Genomic DNA, 18,729 nt, shown 5'->3' on the forward strand with positions numbered 1-18,729 from the left:
CTTACTTTGAAACAAACACGCTTAGATTTTGGTTCATTATGTGGTGTCATTTTTTTAACTCCTTAAAAAAACCATAAAATTACCAACAACTTTCGGACAATATGTTTGACCGACCAATCCCAATTAGCACGAATGATTAAACCAACACATTCTTTCAGTAAAAAAAAATTATGATTAGAGATGGTTTAAGTATAAGGGATATTTCATTTTTCATGATTAATTTGAAATAAAAATTCATTTTCAAGTTCACGGCAATTTTCCAACTTAAGGGTTTAACCTAGCAGTAGAAGGACAAACTTTGAATTTCGAGATTCAGAGTTTCGAACTCTGTTAGTATCCTTGGAGATAGGTAAATATATTTTTGAGCGCTCTTTTATCTCTAAGACTATCCAAAATGGTGGATACTTAATCTATTTAGCACCATACTAAATAAGCACCAAATTATGGAGCAAATAAATATGATGCTTGTAGAGAAGGGTGGCTATGGAAGCACCCTCTCTCTCTCTCTCTTCACTTTTTTGAGGCCCTACCTAAATAAATTGTATAAAAAAATTGTTGAAATTTAACGATTTAGAGTTATTGGTGGGATTAATTTGGTCATTTTTTTGTGGGGTGCTCGGTTGGCGAGATTGAGTGCTTATTCAGTTTTAATATTTAAAAATTGTAAAATTGATGATGTGTATATATATATGACCCACTTAAGCACCTAAAATAGGTGCTCCATGTGGATGGTCTAAGGTCTTTCCTACATTGGACATAATGAACACTCTCGCACCATAAATGTTATACCCCAAGAATCATCATGGTGCAATAATCATTAGTGATATCTCGTGTACATTTTTCTTTTTTAAAATTAGCCGTAAATGTATTAAATAGTTTTTCTTTGTATTAAAACACATTTACGTGCATTTGTTATTAAAAGACATGACATAATTTAAAAAAAAAAATCAAGATAAACATTGTCGAAAATTCGTAAAATTGAATTTGAAAAATCACTGAATTATAGCTAAAATTTAATTTTGGATATCATTCAATTCTCCTTTTATATTGTGTTTGTTATTGTTATTTCTTTAAAAAAATTTCATTTATCAGACTTTAATTTTTCATAAAAAGATTGAGGCTTTTCAACGACTACTATCGGAATCTACAATTTACAATTTAAACAAAATTGTGTTTTTTTTATTATAAAATATTTAGGTGAGTTAGACTCTGGAGAACACATCAAGGTCAGGACATGTCTCATGACTCAATGAACACTTACAAAATTACCTAGAGATCTCCTGTCAAAGAGATTATTACGCTAGTAGCGGGGATTGAATGCACGCCCATAAGAATGAGTCAACTCATTATTAGTTGAGTCAACCTTGATTATGAATACTATTATTAGTACTAATAGCAAAAATAGTGAATCAAAAGATGTTACCATATAATGATATCATTTAAATAACATTTTTTTTAATCTGATCCAATAAATGAGACATTTAATAGAATCATTTTAATTTAAATGACCACATTAATGACTCTTAATTTATTTTATCATGATTATATTTAATAAAATGAAAAAAATCACAAAAAGAAAATATTAAATATGTCAAATTATTCAAATTATAGTATTTGAAATTTAGAGATTTGTTTTTTTTGAAAATTTAACGATAATTTTTCCAAATACATGAAATATTCCCAAAAGACAAAAAATATTTTTGTTTTTTGTTTATTTAAAAAAACTTAAAATATTCAATAGTTTTTTTCCACGTAATCTCAATTATTTGAATTTCGATAGCACATCACTCTTTCTTTGCAATGTAATTTAAATTTTTTATTTTGTTTAATTAATGGCTACAATTAAGGATATTATTTAAAGAACATTTTAATTTTTTGGTTGACCTCTTTAAAAAAAATGTCTGTCCTATTAAACGATACAATTTAATATTTATAGGATCAACCCAATTAAAATGACGCATAAAATATAATTATTATAAATTATAAAAATATAACATTTCAAAATTAATTACAAATTTTTTTGTTTGTAAATTAAATAGTACCACAAAAGAAATGAAGGTAAAACATTAATAAAAAAAGGTAAAAAATTCAAATAATTCAGATTTTTTTATACGAATAGAAAAATTGAACTTTTTGAATTTTAAATATCTTTCATTTATTTGATATAAAATACTTCAATATTTGTTTGTTTCCATCTTTTTTTGGTTTATTTGTTTCCTTTAATTAAGGGTTATAATTAACGCTGTTATTTAATTTGTTTTCTTTTTCCTTCTCATCCACCAAATGAGGTATTTTCATTCTTAATAATTAAATGAGACATGTTAACCTTTATGAAATCATTCTAATTTAAATTAAATGACATATTAATTACTCTTAAATTGTTTTATCATTATTATCCTTAATAAAAGGAAAAAAAAAGAATATTTGTGAACTATATAAAATTATTAAGTATACAAATATATGAAACTTTCGTGTTAATATAATTCATTTTGGCTTGTTAATAATACCAAATACGTGAAACTTAGAAAGAAAAAAAGAAAACAAAAAGAAAAAAGACACGACATTGAGACAAAAGATTGAAAAGAATACATTTTTTTTATTAAAATTGTGCATGGAATTGCTTGCAAATGGAGGTTATTTATAATACAATGTAGATAGCAAAATTAACAATATTTTTAATAGTCCCTGAAAAAAATTATTTAATAATAACTATCTAATTGACAAATCAAAGGAGAAAAAAAGTCATATATTGATTGTCAAATAAATGAGATGAAATGAGACTTTGTCAAAAAAAATAAAAAATAAACGATGATTATTGATCAATGGTTGATTGAAGCTTTTGATACATTCTATTGAAGAAACTATGTTAAGTGAAAATCTGTCATAGTAAAACATGATGAAGTTTATAGATGTCTTCTTAAAAGAAAAGGTTTGTCCAAATTAGATGATGTGAACCAATTGTATGCAACCTTTAGGATGATGTTTAACATATCTGGACATGTCTGGAGATGTGTTTAAAAGCATCAATTATGATTCATCAAATAAGAGTTCATGTGTAATATATCATTTGTGTAAGACAAAAGTTCATAAAATAAATATAGATAAAGACTAAATCAATTTATTGAGATTAGTTTTTCGACATATCAATTCATTAAAAATATTCAATCACCCTAAGGTATCTAAACTCTAACATCTTGATTCTATATCAAATACAAAACATTGTCTTGACTAAAAATTATATTATTGATGTTGAACGTCTTGAAGTCGTAGAATGTAGACACATGCTCTCCAATGGGACCCTGAGAAAGTAGCATCAACAATTAACAATTAGATACAAATAAAAAAGAAAATCAACCCTATAATCTACAAACAAATGGTTAAACTTCTATCTTTTAAAACACATAAAATACTTGTTATTACAAAATAAAAATTATGGGGGAAGAGACACATGAAAATAATGAAAAACAAATTGTCTATATATAGGGGAAAAAATCAAGGCATGATCAATTTTGATTGGTTGATGAAAACTAAATTAGTCATGGTTCATCTTGATTGGCAAATAAAAAGATGAATGAGTCATAATTCAATTTGATTGGATGATAAGAAAGCATTAAATGAGATGAAGAATGTGTAGATGCCACATGTACTCTTCAAAAAAAATTAAGGCAAATATATATAATAAAGATTGTTGTGTGCCTCCTTATTCTTGAGGTGTACAGTGGATAATATTCCTATCAATTTTAACCCATCCAAAATTGAAACCAAACATACACCAAGACCATGAAGAAATTATGTAAGATGCGGAATCGCACATAGGCTTGTTAGAGTCGGTCTAGATTTTGAAAAATATGTAAAGAGCAAAGGTTGAAAACTCTTTGATGCATAACTAGAAGGTTAATTAGCAAAAACCAGCATGATACGAAACAAGTTCAAGTTAACCAACATATGCAAGATTTAAATCAACAACAATATAACAAATCTTCGACACACAAATTCTATAATAAACACACAAATTCAATCTTAAACGGTATATCAATCTCCAATAATAATACAAAAGGAAGTTAACCATCCAACATAAAGAGGAGACAACCTCGTCTACTAGATGCCTATGCAAACCTTTCAAAAACTTCAATAAAAACATCACGTACTCCAAACCAAGAGCACAAAAACAATTAGAAAATTCCCTCATTTATCTTTACAAGGGAATACCTCTATAAACCGTGGTTTATTTTATAAGTACAAGGAGGAAACTAATGAACTAAAAAAGTATTTGGTTCCATGATCTAAAATCTATCCTCCTCAAAGCTATCTTTTATTGCTTAAAAATTAAACTTCCAGAGTATAGCTAATACAAATATCTATTCTTCTAAAACACCAAACTGTTGGCTTTTAATTCACAAGCAATTCAAAACAATCTACAAGGTCTAAACATATGCAACGCAAGCAAATTAAAATGCACATTGCTTTCAATTCACCATAAGCTTCCATTACATCAGCTAAACTCACCCAAAAACTAGGCATATAGGACATCAGAGCTAAACCTTGTGAGTTGTGACATGTGCAAGTGGACAAAAAAGTAAAATCAGAACTATGCTTCATTCAGGAACTGTTGGTAATGTGTCAATAAGGAAATTCACCAAAACATATATTGTTGGACAGAAGAAATCTGGTTTATGTCTTGGATATGGGCAGCCAACATATTGGATACAGTCATCAACGAAGTCCAAGTTATAAGGCCGCTTAATTACATAAGTTTGTCAGGTTTTTTGGATATGGGTACAGATAAACAACTTAACCGGTTAAAATGAGCACCCCTAATTGTGTTGCCACTTACTGTTGCAACTTGCAACCTATATTCCCCAAATTTTGTTGTTGCCATTTTGTCCAAAAATGGCTGAGCAGAGTTAGTATAAATGTACGTGGCTCCTCCATGAATGGTCAGACTCACTGAACATGATTGGTCCTCTCACAGATTAGGATATTTATAAACAGTAGCTTATGTAGCAACTTTGAACTCAAGGATTGACAAATCTTTAACATGTCAAGCGCCAAGCGTTGAAACCCTATAGAAGTATAATAAATGGAACAATTATCAGGACAAAAAGTCGGATTTAGTCACTCACCTAAAGCATACAGAAATATCTCTTGAGATAAGATTTAAAAAATTACCATCTAACTGTTAACACTCGAAGTAAATAGACCTTGCACCCCGCAAATAAACCCAAGTAACCTCTTGCTCCGGACAAAGATGATTAATTTACAACCACCAGAAACCCAAGTAAGCTTCTTCGAAGAAAGATTATTGCATTCCAACTAGAAAAGTCACCAATTAATAATAGCCTCGGGTTCTAGCAAGATAAAGTTTACAAGTCATAACTATAGTCTTCCAATTTTGACAACAGAAGTATTTCCTCTAGCACTTTATAGATCTCCTCGGATTGAGGGTGTGATTCATCGGCCACCAAAAATTCTACAAACCCACCATCTATCTCTATTAAGCTATGACCAGGAATCTTCTTCACACCCTTGTCTTTCATCAAACTTCTCACCCTCCTTACATCACTCCATTTTCTGTCATTAGCACAAGTATTTGCCAGCAGCACATATATTCCACTGTCTTCTGGATCCAATCTTAGAAGATTACGTGCCGACAATCTGGCAAGCTCAACATTGCCGTGCATTCTACAAGCATTTAGCAGGGCACCCCAAGCAGCCTCACAAGGTTCCATTGGCATGTTTGCTATTAACTTGTAAGCTTCTTCGAGGAGTCCAGTTCGACCTAATAGATCAACCATGCATGCATAATGTTCCCTTTCGGGTTTTATCCCATACTTTCTCTCCATGTTGTTAAAATATTCTCGACCTTCGGAAATTAAACCACCGTGGCTGCAAGCTGTCAACAAACTCACAAATGTGATATTGTTTGGCTCAAATCCCATATTTCTCATCTGATCAAATACATTGATGGCTTGCTTTGCTCTACCATTAGCCGCATACCCTGCAATCATAGAATTCCAAGAAATTAGATTTCTCTCTTGCATTGTACTGAAAACTTCTGCTGCTGCATCTATGCTTCCACATTTGGCATACATATCTACAATCGCATTTGCAAGAGTAACACTAAGGGGAATTCTTTTCCCAACAACGAAATATTGGTGAATCCAATGACCCAAGTTCAAGCAAGTTAGCTGGCCACAAGCAGAGAGTACACTCACTAAGGTATGCTCAATCGGAACCACGCCTTCCTCCATCATTTCATGAAACAATTTCAATGATTCCTTAGGTTTATTATTCTGAGAATATCCTGCAATCATTGCACTCCAACAGACCACATTTTTCCGAGGAGTTTGATCAAAAAACATCCTAGCAGATTCCAAGTCACCACATTTAGCATACCCATTAACCATACAAGTCCATGAATAAACATCCTTAATTACCATTCTATCAAAAAGCTTTCTAGCATCAACCAAACAATCACATTTCACATACATATCCAACAACGCGTTATGCAAACTTAAACTACACCTCATATTCTTCTCCTCCACCTTTTCATGAATTCTCTTCCCCATTTCAAGGTCACCCATCACAGAACAAGCCGAAACCACCGCAATCAAAGTCACCTCATTCGGCTCAACATCACTTAACAACATCAATTTAAAAACCTCCATAGCCTCCTCTGAACATTCATGTGCCGCATACCCATCAATCATAGTAGTCCAAGTAACAACATCCTTCTCAGAACTTTCATCAAACACATGACGCGCATTTTTCATCAACCCACGTTCAGCATAAAAATGAATCAACCCATTTCTCACTAGCAACTCACAATCAAATCCCATTTTCCAAACAACACAATACACGGATTCTCCCTCAAAAACCCTCTCAAACTGCTCACAAGCCTTCAGCGTGAAAACAAAGCTTCTAGAATCCATTTCAACTTGTCTTTGAATCATATAAACAAAGAAAGAGAATGCAACAATGGGTTTTCGAGCATTTTGATATCCTCGAATCATAGTGTTCCACATGAACGTGTTGGGTTCATTAATTTGATTGAAAATTCTGTGTGCGTAGTGAATGTCACCGGAATCGGCGAGTGCACAGAACGCGATTACTCTGCTGACAGGAAACGCGTGGGTGATGATGCCGGTGAGAGTCATGCGTGCTTGAATTTGTTTGAGTTGATGCATTGTGGAACATGATTCCATTATCAAGAGTGTTGGGTTTGTGATAATTACGTTTGTTGGTGAGTTCCATTTTGGTTTGTTGGTTGTAAATGAGAATGGTTTAATGTGTTGGAGATGGTAGGGTGATTTGTGTTGTAGAGAGCGGTGAACAAGAGAAAGCAACTTTTTCATACGACAACACGACGAGTGAGAAATGAAGAGAGACAGCTTAGATTGATCGATCCTTTTGGGTTTCTAACGAAAGTAAGTATACTCAATTTCCCTAAACAGTCATGTTATAGTGAGATACAAAATTTTGGTTAGAGTAAATGATTTATTTATTTTTTGAAAAAACAACAACAGTCCTAATGCTTGCTGCATAATCCCCCAATAATTGATCTTCAATCCCTCTCTTTTACTTACACCATAAGTTATGCAGCCCAAACAAACCTACCCAAATTGGCCAACATATATACTACACCAAACAAGAAGCTTGCTTATACAACTTTATTCCTTGCCCCATATTTTATACACTAGATATTCATAACTAAAATGTGACTGCAAAGTGATGCAGCCCTTGGACAAATATGAATCAAGCCACCCAAACACAGTAACTCCAGTTACTGCACCCTACAAAAATGCAAAGTACCATTTTACCTGCGCAAAATCAAACTTGATGAGCATATCCAAAATAGGCATAAATGATATACACATCAAAACCAATTTTGAATAGCTTCTTCAAAACCTAACACACATATAGGGGTGGCAAAAATACCCATGCCCACAGGTACCCGTGGGTAAAATCCGTCACGGGCACGGAGAGGGTAGCTAAACGGGTATCCACGGGTATAATAAACGGGTATTTGACTACCCATTATTATATGGACACAGACACGGATTGGATTGTATCCATACCCACGGGTACCCATACCCGATAATAAATTAAGTAAATTACTAATATATCTTTATATATCATATCTTATTACTTAAAGTCGGTACCTTATTGAAAAAAAATTTACCGCCCACCTAAAAATCGTCAATAATAACCTATTTTTATTTTAAATTTTTTTAATTCATCTTATTAAGTTCACCGTTTTCACTTCATTCACATCATAAAACATATAGATTATATAAGAATCATGAATTTTCTATGAATTATGTATGATTTATGAAATTTTGAGTGGATTATATATAGATGTTTAAAAGTTGAAGTTTTTTGGTAATTAAAAAAAGTTATTATTTGTACAAAAAAATAAATAAATTCAAAACTCCATGGGTACCCATGGATACCTCAATACCCACGGGTGCCCGTATAGTGGGTACCCACGAGGATACGGGGTGGGCACGGGTATCATATTTATCCAACGGGGCGGGGACGAGTATCATATTATCCGTACCCATGGGTATCCATTGACATCCCTACACACATAATGCAACCAAGTCAGAGCCAATGTATCACAACTTCAGCCATATTGTAAATGGATTTATAGAAGTTGCACAATATAGATTATGTTATGAGTTTTGTCTGCACGCATCAACACCAATGTTGTAGACTCTAAACAAGGTCAATGATTTTTCAACCATTGCACCAATGAATACTTGAAGTCTTGAACCTCTTAGATATGCTCTATTTCAATCTCCATACAAGAATTTCTGATTTTGCGGCTACTGTATCCACTAACACCCCTTCTCATTTAAAAATCTTTGATTCCTTAATTTCAACTAGAGTCCAAACACAAGTGATCCACACACTAGTCTATTGATCTAATAGAGTCCTCCAAAATGGCACTGCAACAAGCTGTTTTGTGCAACCACTGTCGAGGATTAACTTGGGTCTTGGTATGCAATTCGTTAATCATTATGCTTTCATCCAATCTTATAAAATCAATTTAAACGATTCCGTCCATTGCTCCTATTTTTATTTATATTGTGCTGTTTCAAGGAGAGTTTGTTAACTCCACAATCTCAGATGACAAATGACTCCACATGATCATTAAGAACTAAGTAGAATTAAGTTATCACAGCTATTCTATTTTGCAACAGCAATATCATTTTTTTCATTAACTTTTTATCAGCCAAGTTCAAGGTCGTGAAATACAAATTTAAGTAACCATTTAAATATACATTTTTAGAGTGATAACAGACAATTTTACAAGTTACGGATTCTTGATGTTACATAAAACCAGAAAATGAATATGAAAAGAAAACAAAGCAAGTGGAAAATATCAACAATTCCAAACAATAGACATATGCATAAGTAGGAGAAAAACTCTGGCAAAATCTAATATTATATTAATTAGAATGAAGATCTATACATCATCCAACATTAATCCTAACCTAATCTCAAAATAAGAACACGATAACATAATAAAATAACAAGAAATTGAATCTACTAAACCTAACATTTTAACGATCCAACACCAAATGCTACCTTAAACCCCTAAAACTCCTGACTAACAGATCCAATTTCTCCCTTCTTTCCAGCCACCTTCTTTGGCAACAAAGTCTGGTGAATGTTAGGCAAAACACCACCATTAGCAATAGTCACATGTCCCAACAATTTGCTCAATTCTTCATCGTTCCTCACAGCTAGTTGCAGGTGCCTTGGTACAATCCTTGTCTTCTTGTTATCCCTTGCAGCATTACCAGCCAATTCCAAAACCTAACCACCCAAAAATTAATATAAACGGTTAATAAACATATTTTCAAACTCAAAATAACACTCGAGGATTAAAGCAAAGAAAAATTACCTCGGCACAGAGGTATTCAAGAACGGCGGAGAGGTAAACAGGGGAACCAGATCCAACACGTTGAGAATAACGACCTGCTTTGAGGAAGCGAGCGATGCGGCCAACAGGGAACTGGAGACCGGCTTTGCTTGATCTGGAAACGGACTTGGTGGTTTTGGGTTTGCCCCTTCCACCTTTCTTGGTTGTTGCAGTTGCATCTGAAGCCATTGAACCTTTCTTGGTTGAAATTGAATTTGCAGAGAAGATGAAAGAGTTTGAGTTGTGAAGTTTAATTGAGTTGGCTTTGGTTTATATAGAGGTTTCGTTCTTGATTCTGATTGGCTTAGAGAGGTTTCACGCGGATCGCCAACGTGGCACCGCAAAACAAGTTTGAGTTTTGAGCGGGAATCAAAAAGAGATATTCACGCCTTTTCAAGTTTCGCTGGCGTGGCAAATTGAAATTTTGAATTTGAGTTTCGTGAATCCGCTTTTGAGCGGCAATCAAAAAATAATTCATGCCTCTCTATTGCTAGTATAAACATCAAAGTACACTCTCTTTGGTAAAATTGAGTTATATTCTTTTCGTCTCAGAATAATTTTTAATACTGTTAATTATTTGTTAATAAAAATTATAATAATGTGATATATTACTAAAATTTTCGTCAAGTCAAATTCAACATCTTAAATTTTATCGTTTAACTTTATATATTGTATATTTATAAAAAAAAAAAATATAGTCAAAGTATATTATGTGAATATTACACATAATTAAACTATGTCACTCATTTGGCGACAAAGTGAATGAATAAATAGTTCATAGCTAAAATATTAGTTTATGACTATGTTTATAAAATTAACGGATGATTTTTTTTTGACAAAAAAAATAACGAATGATTGATAAGATAGATAAACGGTGTAAAAAGATATAAAATGACACAAAAATATCTCCATGCTCATCCATCCATTTAAGACCCACACCCCCTCCATGTTTCGTTATTTGATGTCATAGTATCTCTTGTTTTTTCAAAACAAGGCAATGGGTTACTCAATCTCATAAAATGGATAGATATTATTCTGCATTAGGTTATAAGTAACAATTCATGATTTTATTATATTGTTCGAAGGAAAAATAATTAAATTGTTTTATTATAAATAAAACAGAAAGGGTACTATATTTTTTTTTTTTTTTTAAAAGGGTACTATATTTTGTCAAAGGAAAAATAAATAAATTGTTCAAGACATTGTCGAGCACATAACGTTGGCGTTGTTGTCATTAAGGGTGTGGACATTGTCTGACACTTCGTGCAAGACTAATTGTTACATGGGTCATGTTAACTTGTGCCCTTAGGACACAAGTTAAGAAACTAAAAATAGAATTAAAAGATAATTTTTGCATTGAAAATATAAAATTTTAAACTTTTAATACAATGAATGTACAATTTTCAATAAAAAGTGTATATGTTTAGTTTTTAAACTTGTGCCCCAAGGGCACAAGTTAACATTTCCCTTGTTATATTTATGTTATAATTTCGTTTAATTTGGGATGATTTAAAGAAAAATTGAATATGAGTGACACTAGAGTTTGTATCCTTTAATTAGCCTTAAATTTATTGTAAAATTTATTTTTACATGAATACATCTAAACATAAATAAATAAATAAAGAATCTCATTCAACTCATCATTATTCATAGTCAATTCAAAAAATAATAATTAATTTAACGTTAATTTATCTAGGTTTATAACCAGACAGATGTGTTTCTCATATTACTTCAACACCTAACACGTTTTAAGATGGTCTCCTCTCTGTGTCACCATCTTTAAGTCATTTTGCGGTCATTTTAAGTGATCGTCAATCGACATTTCGCTTTGTCTGTACAAACCACTTTGATCCCTTCTAAGATTCACGATCAGGCTCTCGTGTGATGTTGGGTTCATAGGCTCTTGTTGGTTAAATATTAACAAAGGTTGGTGTCGGCTCAAGCGATAGATTATCAATATTGAAGGTGGAAGTCTACGACTGTGTCCTTGTGGTTGTTAGTTTACAGTTACACTTGTTTTGTCTTTCTTATGGGCTTTATATTTTGATGGTTCTAGCGATATGAGATACCTTTAGATCCATCTGGAGAGATTCACCGCACCCATTGAATTTGATGTTGTTTGGACAATATGACCAACTGAATATGTTGAACTAACCCACCTAAAAAAAAATCTTTTAACAATGATTGAACACACATGCTAAAAAGACAATTTTTTTTAAGGGAGTATTCATACCTTGTGGGATTGATCGATGATATCCTTCACCTTAATATGAGATACAGGCGCAAATATGGGGCTATCATATGCAATAGCCATTATGTTTCTAAGCCACGATGCACCAAACAAAGGAATATTGGTACATGTGCCTATACGCCATCTTGCACCTTTTTCACAATCATTTTTACGGTGAAAATGCTTTTCCACACATAACTCATACTATTACTTCCCAACCTTGAACCTATAAAATCACTATTAGGAAATATAACAAGCTTTAAACAATCTAGTAACAAGGCTAGTGGGATCCGTTTGACATTTTCACCCTTGTTTACCGGGCATCGTCATAATAAAAGAAGCAAGATCCTTAAAACAATCAAACTTTTCCAAGACAACCAATGCATACCCTTTCTCATAGAACCATCATGTCTCCACAAAAAACATTTATCATTTTTTATATGTCGTCTATCAATTTGTTAGGGAGGAGATATACACTCTTAATATAAGATGGGATAGATTGATATACTGATTTTATCATTACCTCTCTTCTTGCTTTAGACAAACATTTGCTACTCCAACTATTTGTCTTATGTCATATTTGATCCTTTATAAAATCGAAAGTTGCTTCTTTCCTTCGCCCCACCATTAAGGGAGGCCAAGATATTTTCCTGTCCCCATAATAGTACAGACACCTAAAGTATGCATTTGATAAGGTTAATTTTCTGCAACCTTTGATGCTTCCTCTTTAGAAAATAAAACAACTGATGTGCCTTCAAAGAAAACATACTCCCCCACCGTGTTTTCCGATTGCAAATAAAAAACTAACGCAGCCTTTATTTCAAAGAGCAATGCTATACATTCATTCGATAATGTTGAATTCATATTAACAAATCCTTGGTTCAAAACTTTAAAGATGTTGAATTCATTCATGCTCCCCACTTGAGGCCTATGACGTAGTATATAACTTAAAAATGAAACAAATTCATTCACCCCCCCTAAATTTTCTAAAATGATTTTACTTTTGGTCAAGGAAGAATCTTTGAAATTGATCAGCCAACGGTCACACTCATACAATGACACAAATGCATTGCACCCTAAGTTCGGTGGATCTTTGCTTTATACAACAATTCAAAGATCACAGAAGGAAAATAGTCTAAAATCGTGCATTCATTGCATGTATCACTGTAACAACATTTTTTGTCTTTATATTCCAGACGAAATGGTAACCCCTGTAGACTTAATCCCTAACTAAAGGCGACACTTTGTAGTTTGTACAATTATATTATGAGATTATTAAATTGCCACTGACTATAATATATTCATATACTATATAGTACAAAAACATTGACGATGGATGATGTTATTTGTTTTTGCACTTAAATTAAGCATTGGAGTATATTATTTGAATAATCCGTTGTGGTAGTGATCCATAACTATAGTTAGTGGCAACCATGATGCATGCACAAATGGATACCACATGCTTCCTTCCAATATTATTACTTTTTTTAAGGGATTCCAATACTTACGGTCATATTTACTTGTCGCTTTTTCTAAAATTATTTATAGTTTAACTCTGTTTTTAAGTTTAATATAACATTAATTATTATTTTGTCAATAATATCCTTAAGTATTTATCACAAAGAGATAAATATATAAAATTAAATAATAAATAGTTAAAAGTATTACAAGACGAAAACGTATAACCATGTGTTTACGCTGATTTTTGGTAAACAACCGCTGGTTTAAACGTTGTTACTTGCAAGATCAACCAGTAAATCTTAGGAGCATATTTGTGTTTTTTGTGTAATTTCAAGAAATGTAATGTGCATAAAGAGTTAAATAAAACAAAGAAAATAAAAGCAATCGAACTCAACCCAGTTGAATTCAATCGAAAGTTTGTTAAGTAAAAACAAAGAAATTGTTCAGCATGAATTAGTAAAATGCGAAAACATTTAAGACAAAGAACTTAAATTGCATTGATTGAATGTAAATTGGTACACAGATTCATACATTGCAACTTGTAACTCGTTTCTCGCTTCCATACAGATAATTTGAGTGTAAGTTTTGTATGATTGAATTGCGACATCTTTTTCATCATAAAAACTACTATTTATACAAATAGAAATAACTACCTAAATTCGAATTCAAACTTATAACTATAGAAAACTAACAAGTCTTATCCATTAAGTTTGAATTTCGAACGCGCCTTAGAGATATCCTTATCCAAAAACTATTTTCTCGATAGGTTTTGTCCGTTGAACCGGAACACGTGCTCCCAGCAAGCCCAACTTCGATGAAAAACCTTTGAGTTAACTTTCTATTTCTTTGATGATAAGGTCAACTCTCTTTGACTGCATTTAATGATAGCCTTTAAAATTTACAGGCTAACAAATTGCCCCCAGAAACGTCATTGTCGACTCATCTCATTGATAGGGAGAGAAAGATGTTTCTGAACCCGATGCTTATACTTCAGCTTGATCGATGTTTGAACTCAAATGACGTCATCCATCTGGAGAAACAATTCAAAAAAGAAGATTTTAGTGTCCCCACTATAGCTAGTGGGCCACGTTCCATTGGGAACTATCACTTTGTAAAAAACTGTCAACACAAGATGTCGACACATGTCTAGATCAAGAGGCTATAAAACACAAAGGTTTTACCTTTACCTTTTCCCTTTCCAAGCTTTCCCTTTTTACTGTTTATTCTTCTTCTTCAACTAGAGACCGAGAAAAACCCTTTTCAAAAACTTCATCTTTTTCCAGAAAAATTTGCACCATTCCATTCGTCGTTTCCAATCATCAAACAATCAAACCATGACGAATGCAGAAGGTTCTTCCTCTGGAACTACAAAACGCGATGAACCTATCAATTTTTCCAAGGAATTTTCTGTTGGTGCTCCTGTACTTACCGAAGAACCAGACATAAAAGAAGCAGAAGAGAAAATCTGGAAATCCCAGGTAATTATCTCTTGCCCTAAATCAACACATGCATTGTTAGGGCCACTCCCTTTAAACAAAGAAACCCCAAAAGGTCTTAGTGCCGTTTTTCCATGTTCTGAAGAGCAACTCCCTTTAATCTTTACTAAAGGTCCATACGACCTAAGTTTTTTGAAGTCTAAATTCAGAACGGAACCGAAGATTAGTGAAAGTGAACCCTATATTGGCTGGTTGGATAAGTTAGAAAAGAAAAAAGGGCAATTCTGGAAAGACATAGGAATCTTTGACCTTATCCAGCTTTCTAGGCAAGGACCCAAGTATCATAATGAACTTATAATTGCTGCCTTACACTTTTGGAATCCTTCGACGAATAGCCTGCACTTAAAATATGGTATGCTTACACCTACTTTGTTAGATGTCGCAGGCATTACTGGCCTCAAACCCACTGGCCAAACTTTCGATCCAGAAAAGCACCAATCAGAAATCTCATTCGACTTTACTAGGCCTGCTTATGGTCTTTTCATTATAGACCATTATGATACTTCAACTGCTGAAGTTTCTGATTCAGAACACATAGCCTTTTTAACCTGTTGGTTATCCAAATTCATTTTTTGCTCGAGGTCTATCCAGATTCCCAAAAAATTAACAACTTTAGCCATTCAATTACATGAAGGCAAAGATATTTGCTTAGGCAAGCTTATCTTAGGATCTCTATATGAAAACATGAACCAAGCAGTAATTAATGTTAAAGGGTACTCAACTGGAAGAAGTTTGATTATTCCTGGTCCTATTTGGCTATTTCAATTGTGGCTCTTGGCCACTTTTAGGACAAAACTGGCCATCACACTTCCTATTCACCTTAAGAAAGCATATGAAGATAGCTCCATCGAAGGTATAGGTTTGGCCATGCTCCAATATGGCAATAGGACCTCTCAAGATTTATTTTCTATTGCTTTTAATACCCTCCTAGAGTGTGATACCTTTACTCCTGCCATGACTCCATTCACAGTCAGACTCCAAGGACCAACTTGGTTTAGAAAGGAATTTCCAGCAACTTCTGTCGAAGATGAGGCGGAAGTCAATGCCATTTGGGAAGCATACTTAACTCCCACACTTTTGTCTAGCAGACTCACTGCTGGTAGTCCATATGGGTTATATGGTTATCAACCAAATCATGTTGCTAGGCAGTTTGGGTTAGTTCAACCTAAGCCCTCTTCTTTGTACCAAAGCATAAATGACCTAAGGCAGCCAATGATCGAACACCTTTGGAGGTCAAATTTACGTAAAGCTGAAAAACAAACACTCGTTTTCAAGCCTATTCCATTTACTTTGTCTACTTCATGCACTGAAGCATTCTTTTGATGGTGGCGTGAGTATTACAAGCGCCAGAACAATCGAGTGAATCCCGATCAATTGCTTCCTCAACTAATTCTTGCTTTTACTACTGTGCAGAACAAGACAAAGAAGAACAAAGGTACGCATATTCGAGAAATTCAAGCTTTTCAGAAATATTTTCAAACTACATATGACCCTTTACATCTGAAACGGACAGTTAATTATGCTGCCCAAACTTTAAGGGATAAAATTTACGATAAACTCCCTTCGATGAAGTTCCCACCTTTCACTCCCAGTAAATATCTTTTTGCTTTGCATTTTAAAACAAAATTTCCGCCATTGCCCACTAGTAAATTGGCATTAGCTTTTAGGCCACCATATCCAAAATGGTTACCTTGCATTTCTTCACTAAGAATGAAACAACAATTAATAAGGAAAGATGAGGATAAAGTGACTGCATCGAAATTGAACCTATACACTTTTAGAGGTCATATTGGCTTAGACCTTGCTCATATTCGAATCACTTCTCCAATAGGAATAGGTACGAAACTACCAATCAACTTTTAGGAAACAACAAACAATTTTATAAATGAAAACTATTGTCACATATCTTGTATCCTGCCTTGTAAAGATGGGAGTGATGATGACGATGTCCCAAAGCCATCGAGGAAAAATCATCGAAATCAGAGAAGAAACGGATTACACCGCCTCCTGAACCATCTCCCATGGAGATTGAGGACCCTGTTCCTGAAGATCACGTAAGTCTTATTGATCTATCTTCAAATATTTCTTTATGTGAGAATCTCATGGTCAATGTTTTTTCAGCCTGATTCCACTTCTGGGACCATCAAAGTTACTACAACTTCAGAAATGCCAAAAAACAAAGAAGAAGGCGGAAAGAAAAGGAAACATAAAGTCCAAGAGATCACTGTCGAGACTACACACACTGAGGGATCTCCAGTCAAATCGAGCCCAAAAAGGAGGAAACAAGGTCACAAGAACTCCAATCCTAACAGCGCTCAATCCTGTGTAGGTGACAATGTTTCGAAGGTAATTTATCGATCTAATGCCATATTTAACATATCCTATTTCATGTTGTTTTGACAAACCCTTACAATATTTATTTTTGTTTTTAGGGTATCGAACATGGCATTGCTGATACATCCCGACAAGGTCAGATTCTCTCAGCTGACAAAGGAACTCCAACTCTTATTGTTGAGGAAGAGGAAGACGTCGAGATTAGTTCTCCTGAGGATATTGTCACTTCTCCCAACCAGCAATCAAAAGCACATGATGAAGGTCTAATCCTCAACATGTTGTCCTTCAAAAGGCTAAGGAATCACAATGCTCTCGAAAACAAATTCAAACTCTTACTGAAAATTGCAATGCTCTCGATGGAAAGCTTTCAGAATTCAATAGCCAAATCGACAAACTGTTGTCCGAATTTGTCATTTAGTACAAACATCTTTGTAATAATTTTCTTTTTTGAAACAATCTGGAGAACCCAATCTGGAGAAGGACGCCTCAGATCAAAATGATCCTTCATCGAAGAAAGTTACGTCAATGGCCAATCTGGACTTGGTGGATGCCACTATAAGCCAGGAAGAACTCGATCGTCTTGAACAAGAAAATCCTCTAGATGCCTTTGCTTTCTTAAAGAAAAATGACGTACTTTTCTCGAAGAGTAGTGGCAAATCATCGAATGTTTCCACTGATGCTCCGTCAGAGACATCTAAAGAAAATCTCTTAGCGGAATTTCGAGACAAAGTCTTGAAAGTCAATCTACTGGAAGCCATCGAGCAAGATGAGAGTGTTGTTGATGAAGTGAAAGATTTACTTCACAAATTATGTGAACTTCCTTCTGGTTCTAAATTCCAAAACCTCTCTCAAATGTTAGGGCCTCTTCTCGATAGCATCAATCAAAGCTTTCAAGAGAAGAAGACTGATCAGGCCCAACTCGAGGAGCAAACACAACGCTGTGACCAGCTTCTAGCAGATGTTTCTGCCTTCAATGTTAAATTTGAAGCCTTCCAACAAGAAACTCCAGTCATTCGACAGAAGGTGGAAGATATTGATACTGCTATTGCAAAGCACAAAGCAGAAATCCAAGCATTGGAAACCCATAAGACAAACCTCTTAGACAAAGAAAAACTTATGAAGCAAGAGGCTCATGTTGTCCTTCAAAAGGCTAAGGAATCACAACGCTCTCGAAAACAAATTCAAACTCTTACTGAAAATTGCAATGCTCTCGATGGAAAGCTTTCAGAATTCAATAGCCAAATTGACAAACTGTTGTCCGAATTTGTCATTTAGTA

General features: G+C 33.7%; 1 protein-coding gene and 1 pseudogene across 2 annotated transcripts; both read right to left on the reverse strand.

Moving 5' to 3' along the window:
- Window positions 1–4,298: 4,298 nt before the first annotated feature.
- LOC146909985 (pentatricopeptide repeat-containing protein At2g22410, mitochondrial pseudogene) lies at window positions 4,299–7,605 on the reverse strand (annotated as a pseudogene). The gene is made up of 2 exons (XR_015019269.1): window positions 5,170–7,605; window positions 4,299–5,063 (listed from the first exon to the last, which is right to left on the reverse strand). The product of XR_015019269.1 is annotated as a pentatricopeptide repeat-containing protein At2g22410, mitochondrial pseudogene (transcript).
- Window positions 7,606–9,433: 1,828 nt separating this feature from the next.
- Window positions 9,434–10,176, reverse strand: LOC146909986 (putative histone H2AXb). The gene is made up of 2 exons (XM_085729962.1): window positions 9,914–10,176; window positions 9,434–9,825 (listed from the first exon to the last, which is right to left on the reverse strand). The coding sequence occupies exons 1-2, from the start codon at window positions 10,118–10,120 to the stop codon at window positions 9,604–9,606; spliced, it is 429 nt and encodes a 142-aa protein (XP_085586088.1). The 5' UTR covers window positions 10,121–10,176; the 3' UTR covers window positions 9,434–9,603.
- Window positions 10,177–18,729: the final 8,553 nt, after the last annotated feature.

Source organism: Medicago sativa, chromosome 7, assembly GCF_051527215.1.
Source record: "Medicago sativa cultivar Bolivia chromosome 7, Bolivia_mono, whole genome shotgun sequence".
Classification (NCBI taxonomy): Eukaryota; Viridiplantae; Streptophyta; class Magnoliopsida; order Fabales; family Fabaceae; genus Medicago; species Medicago sativa.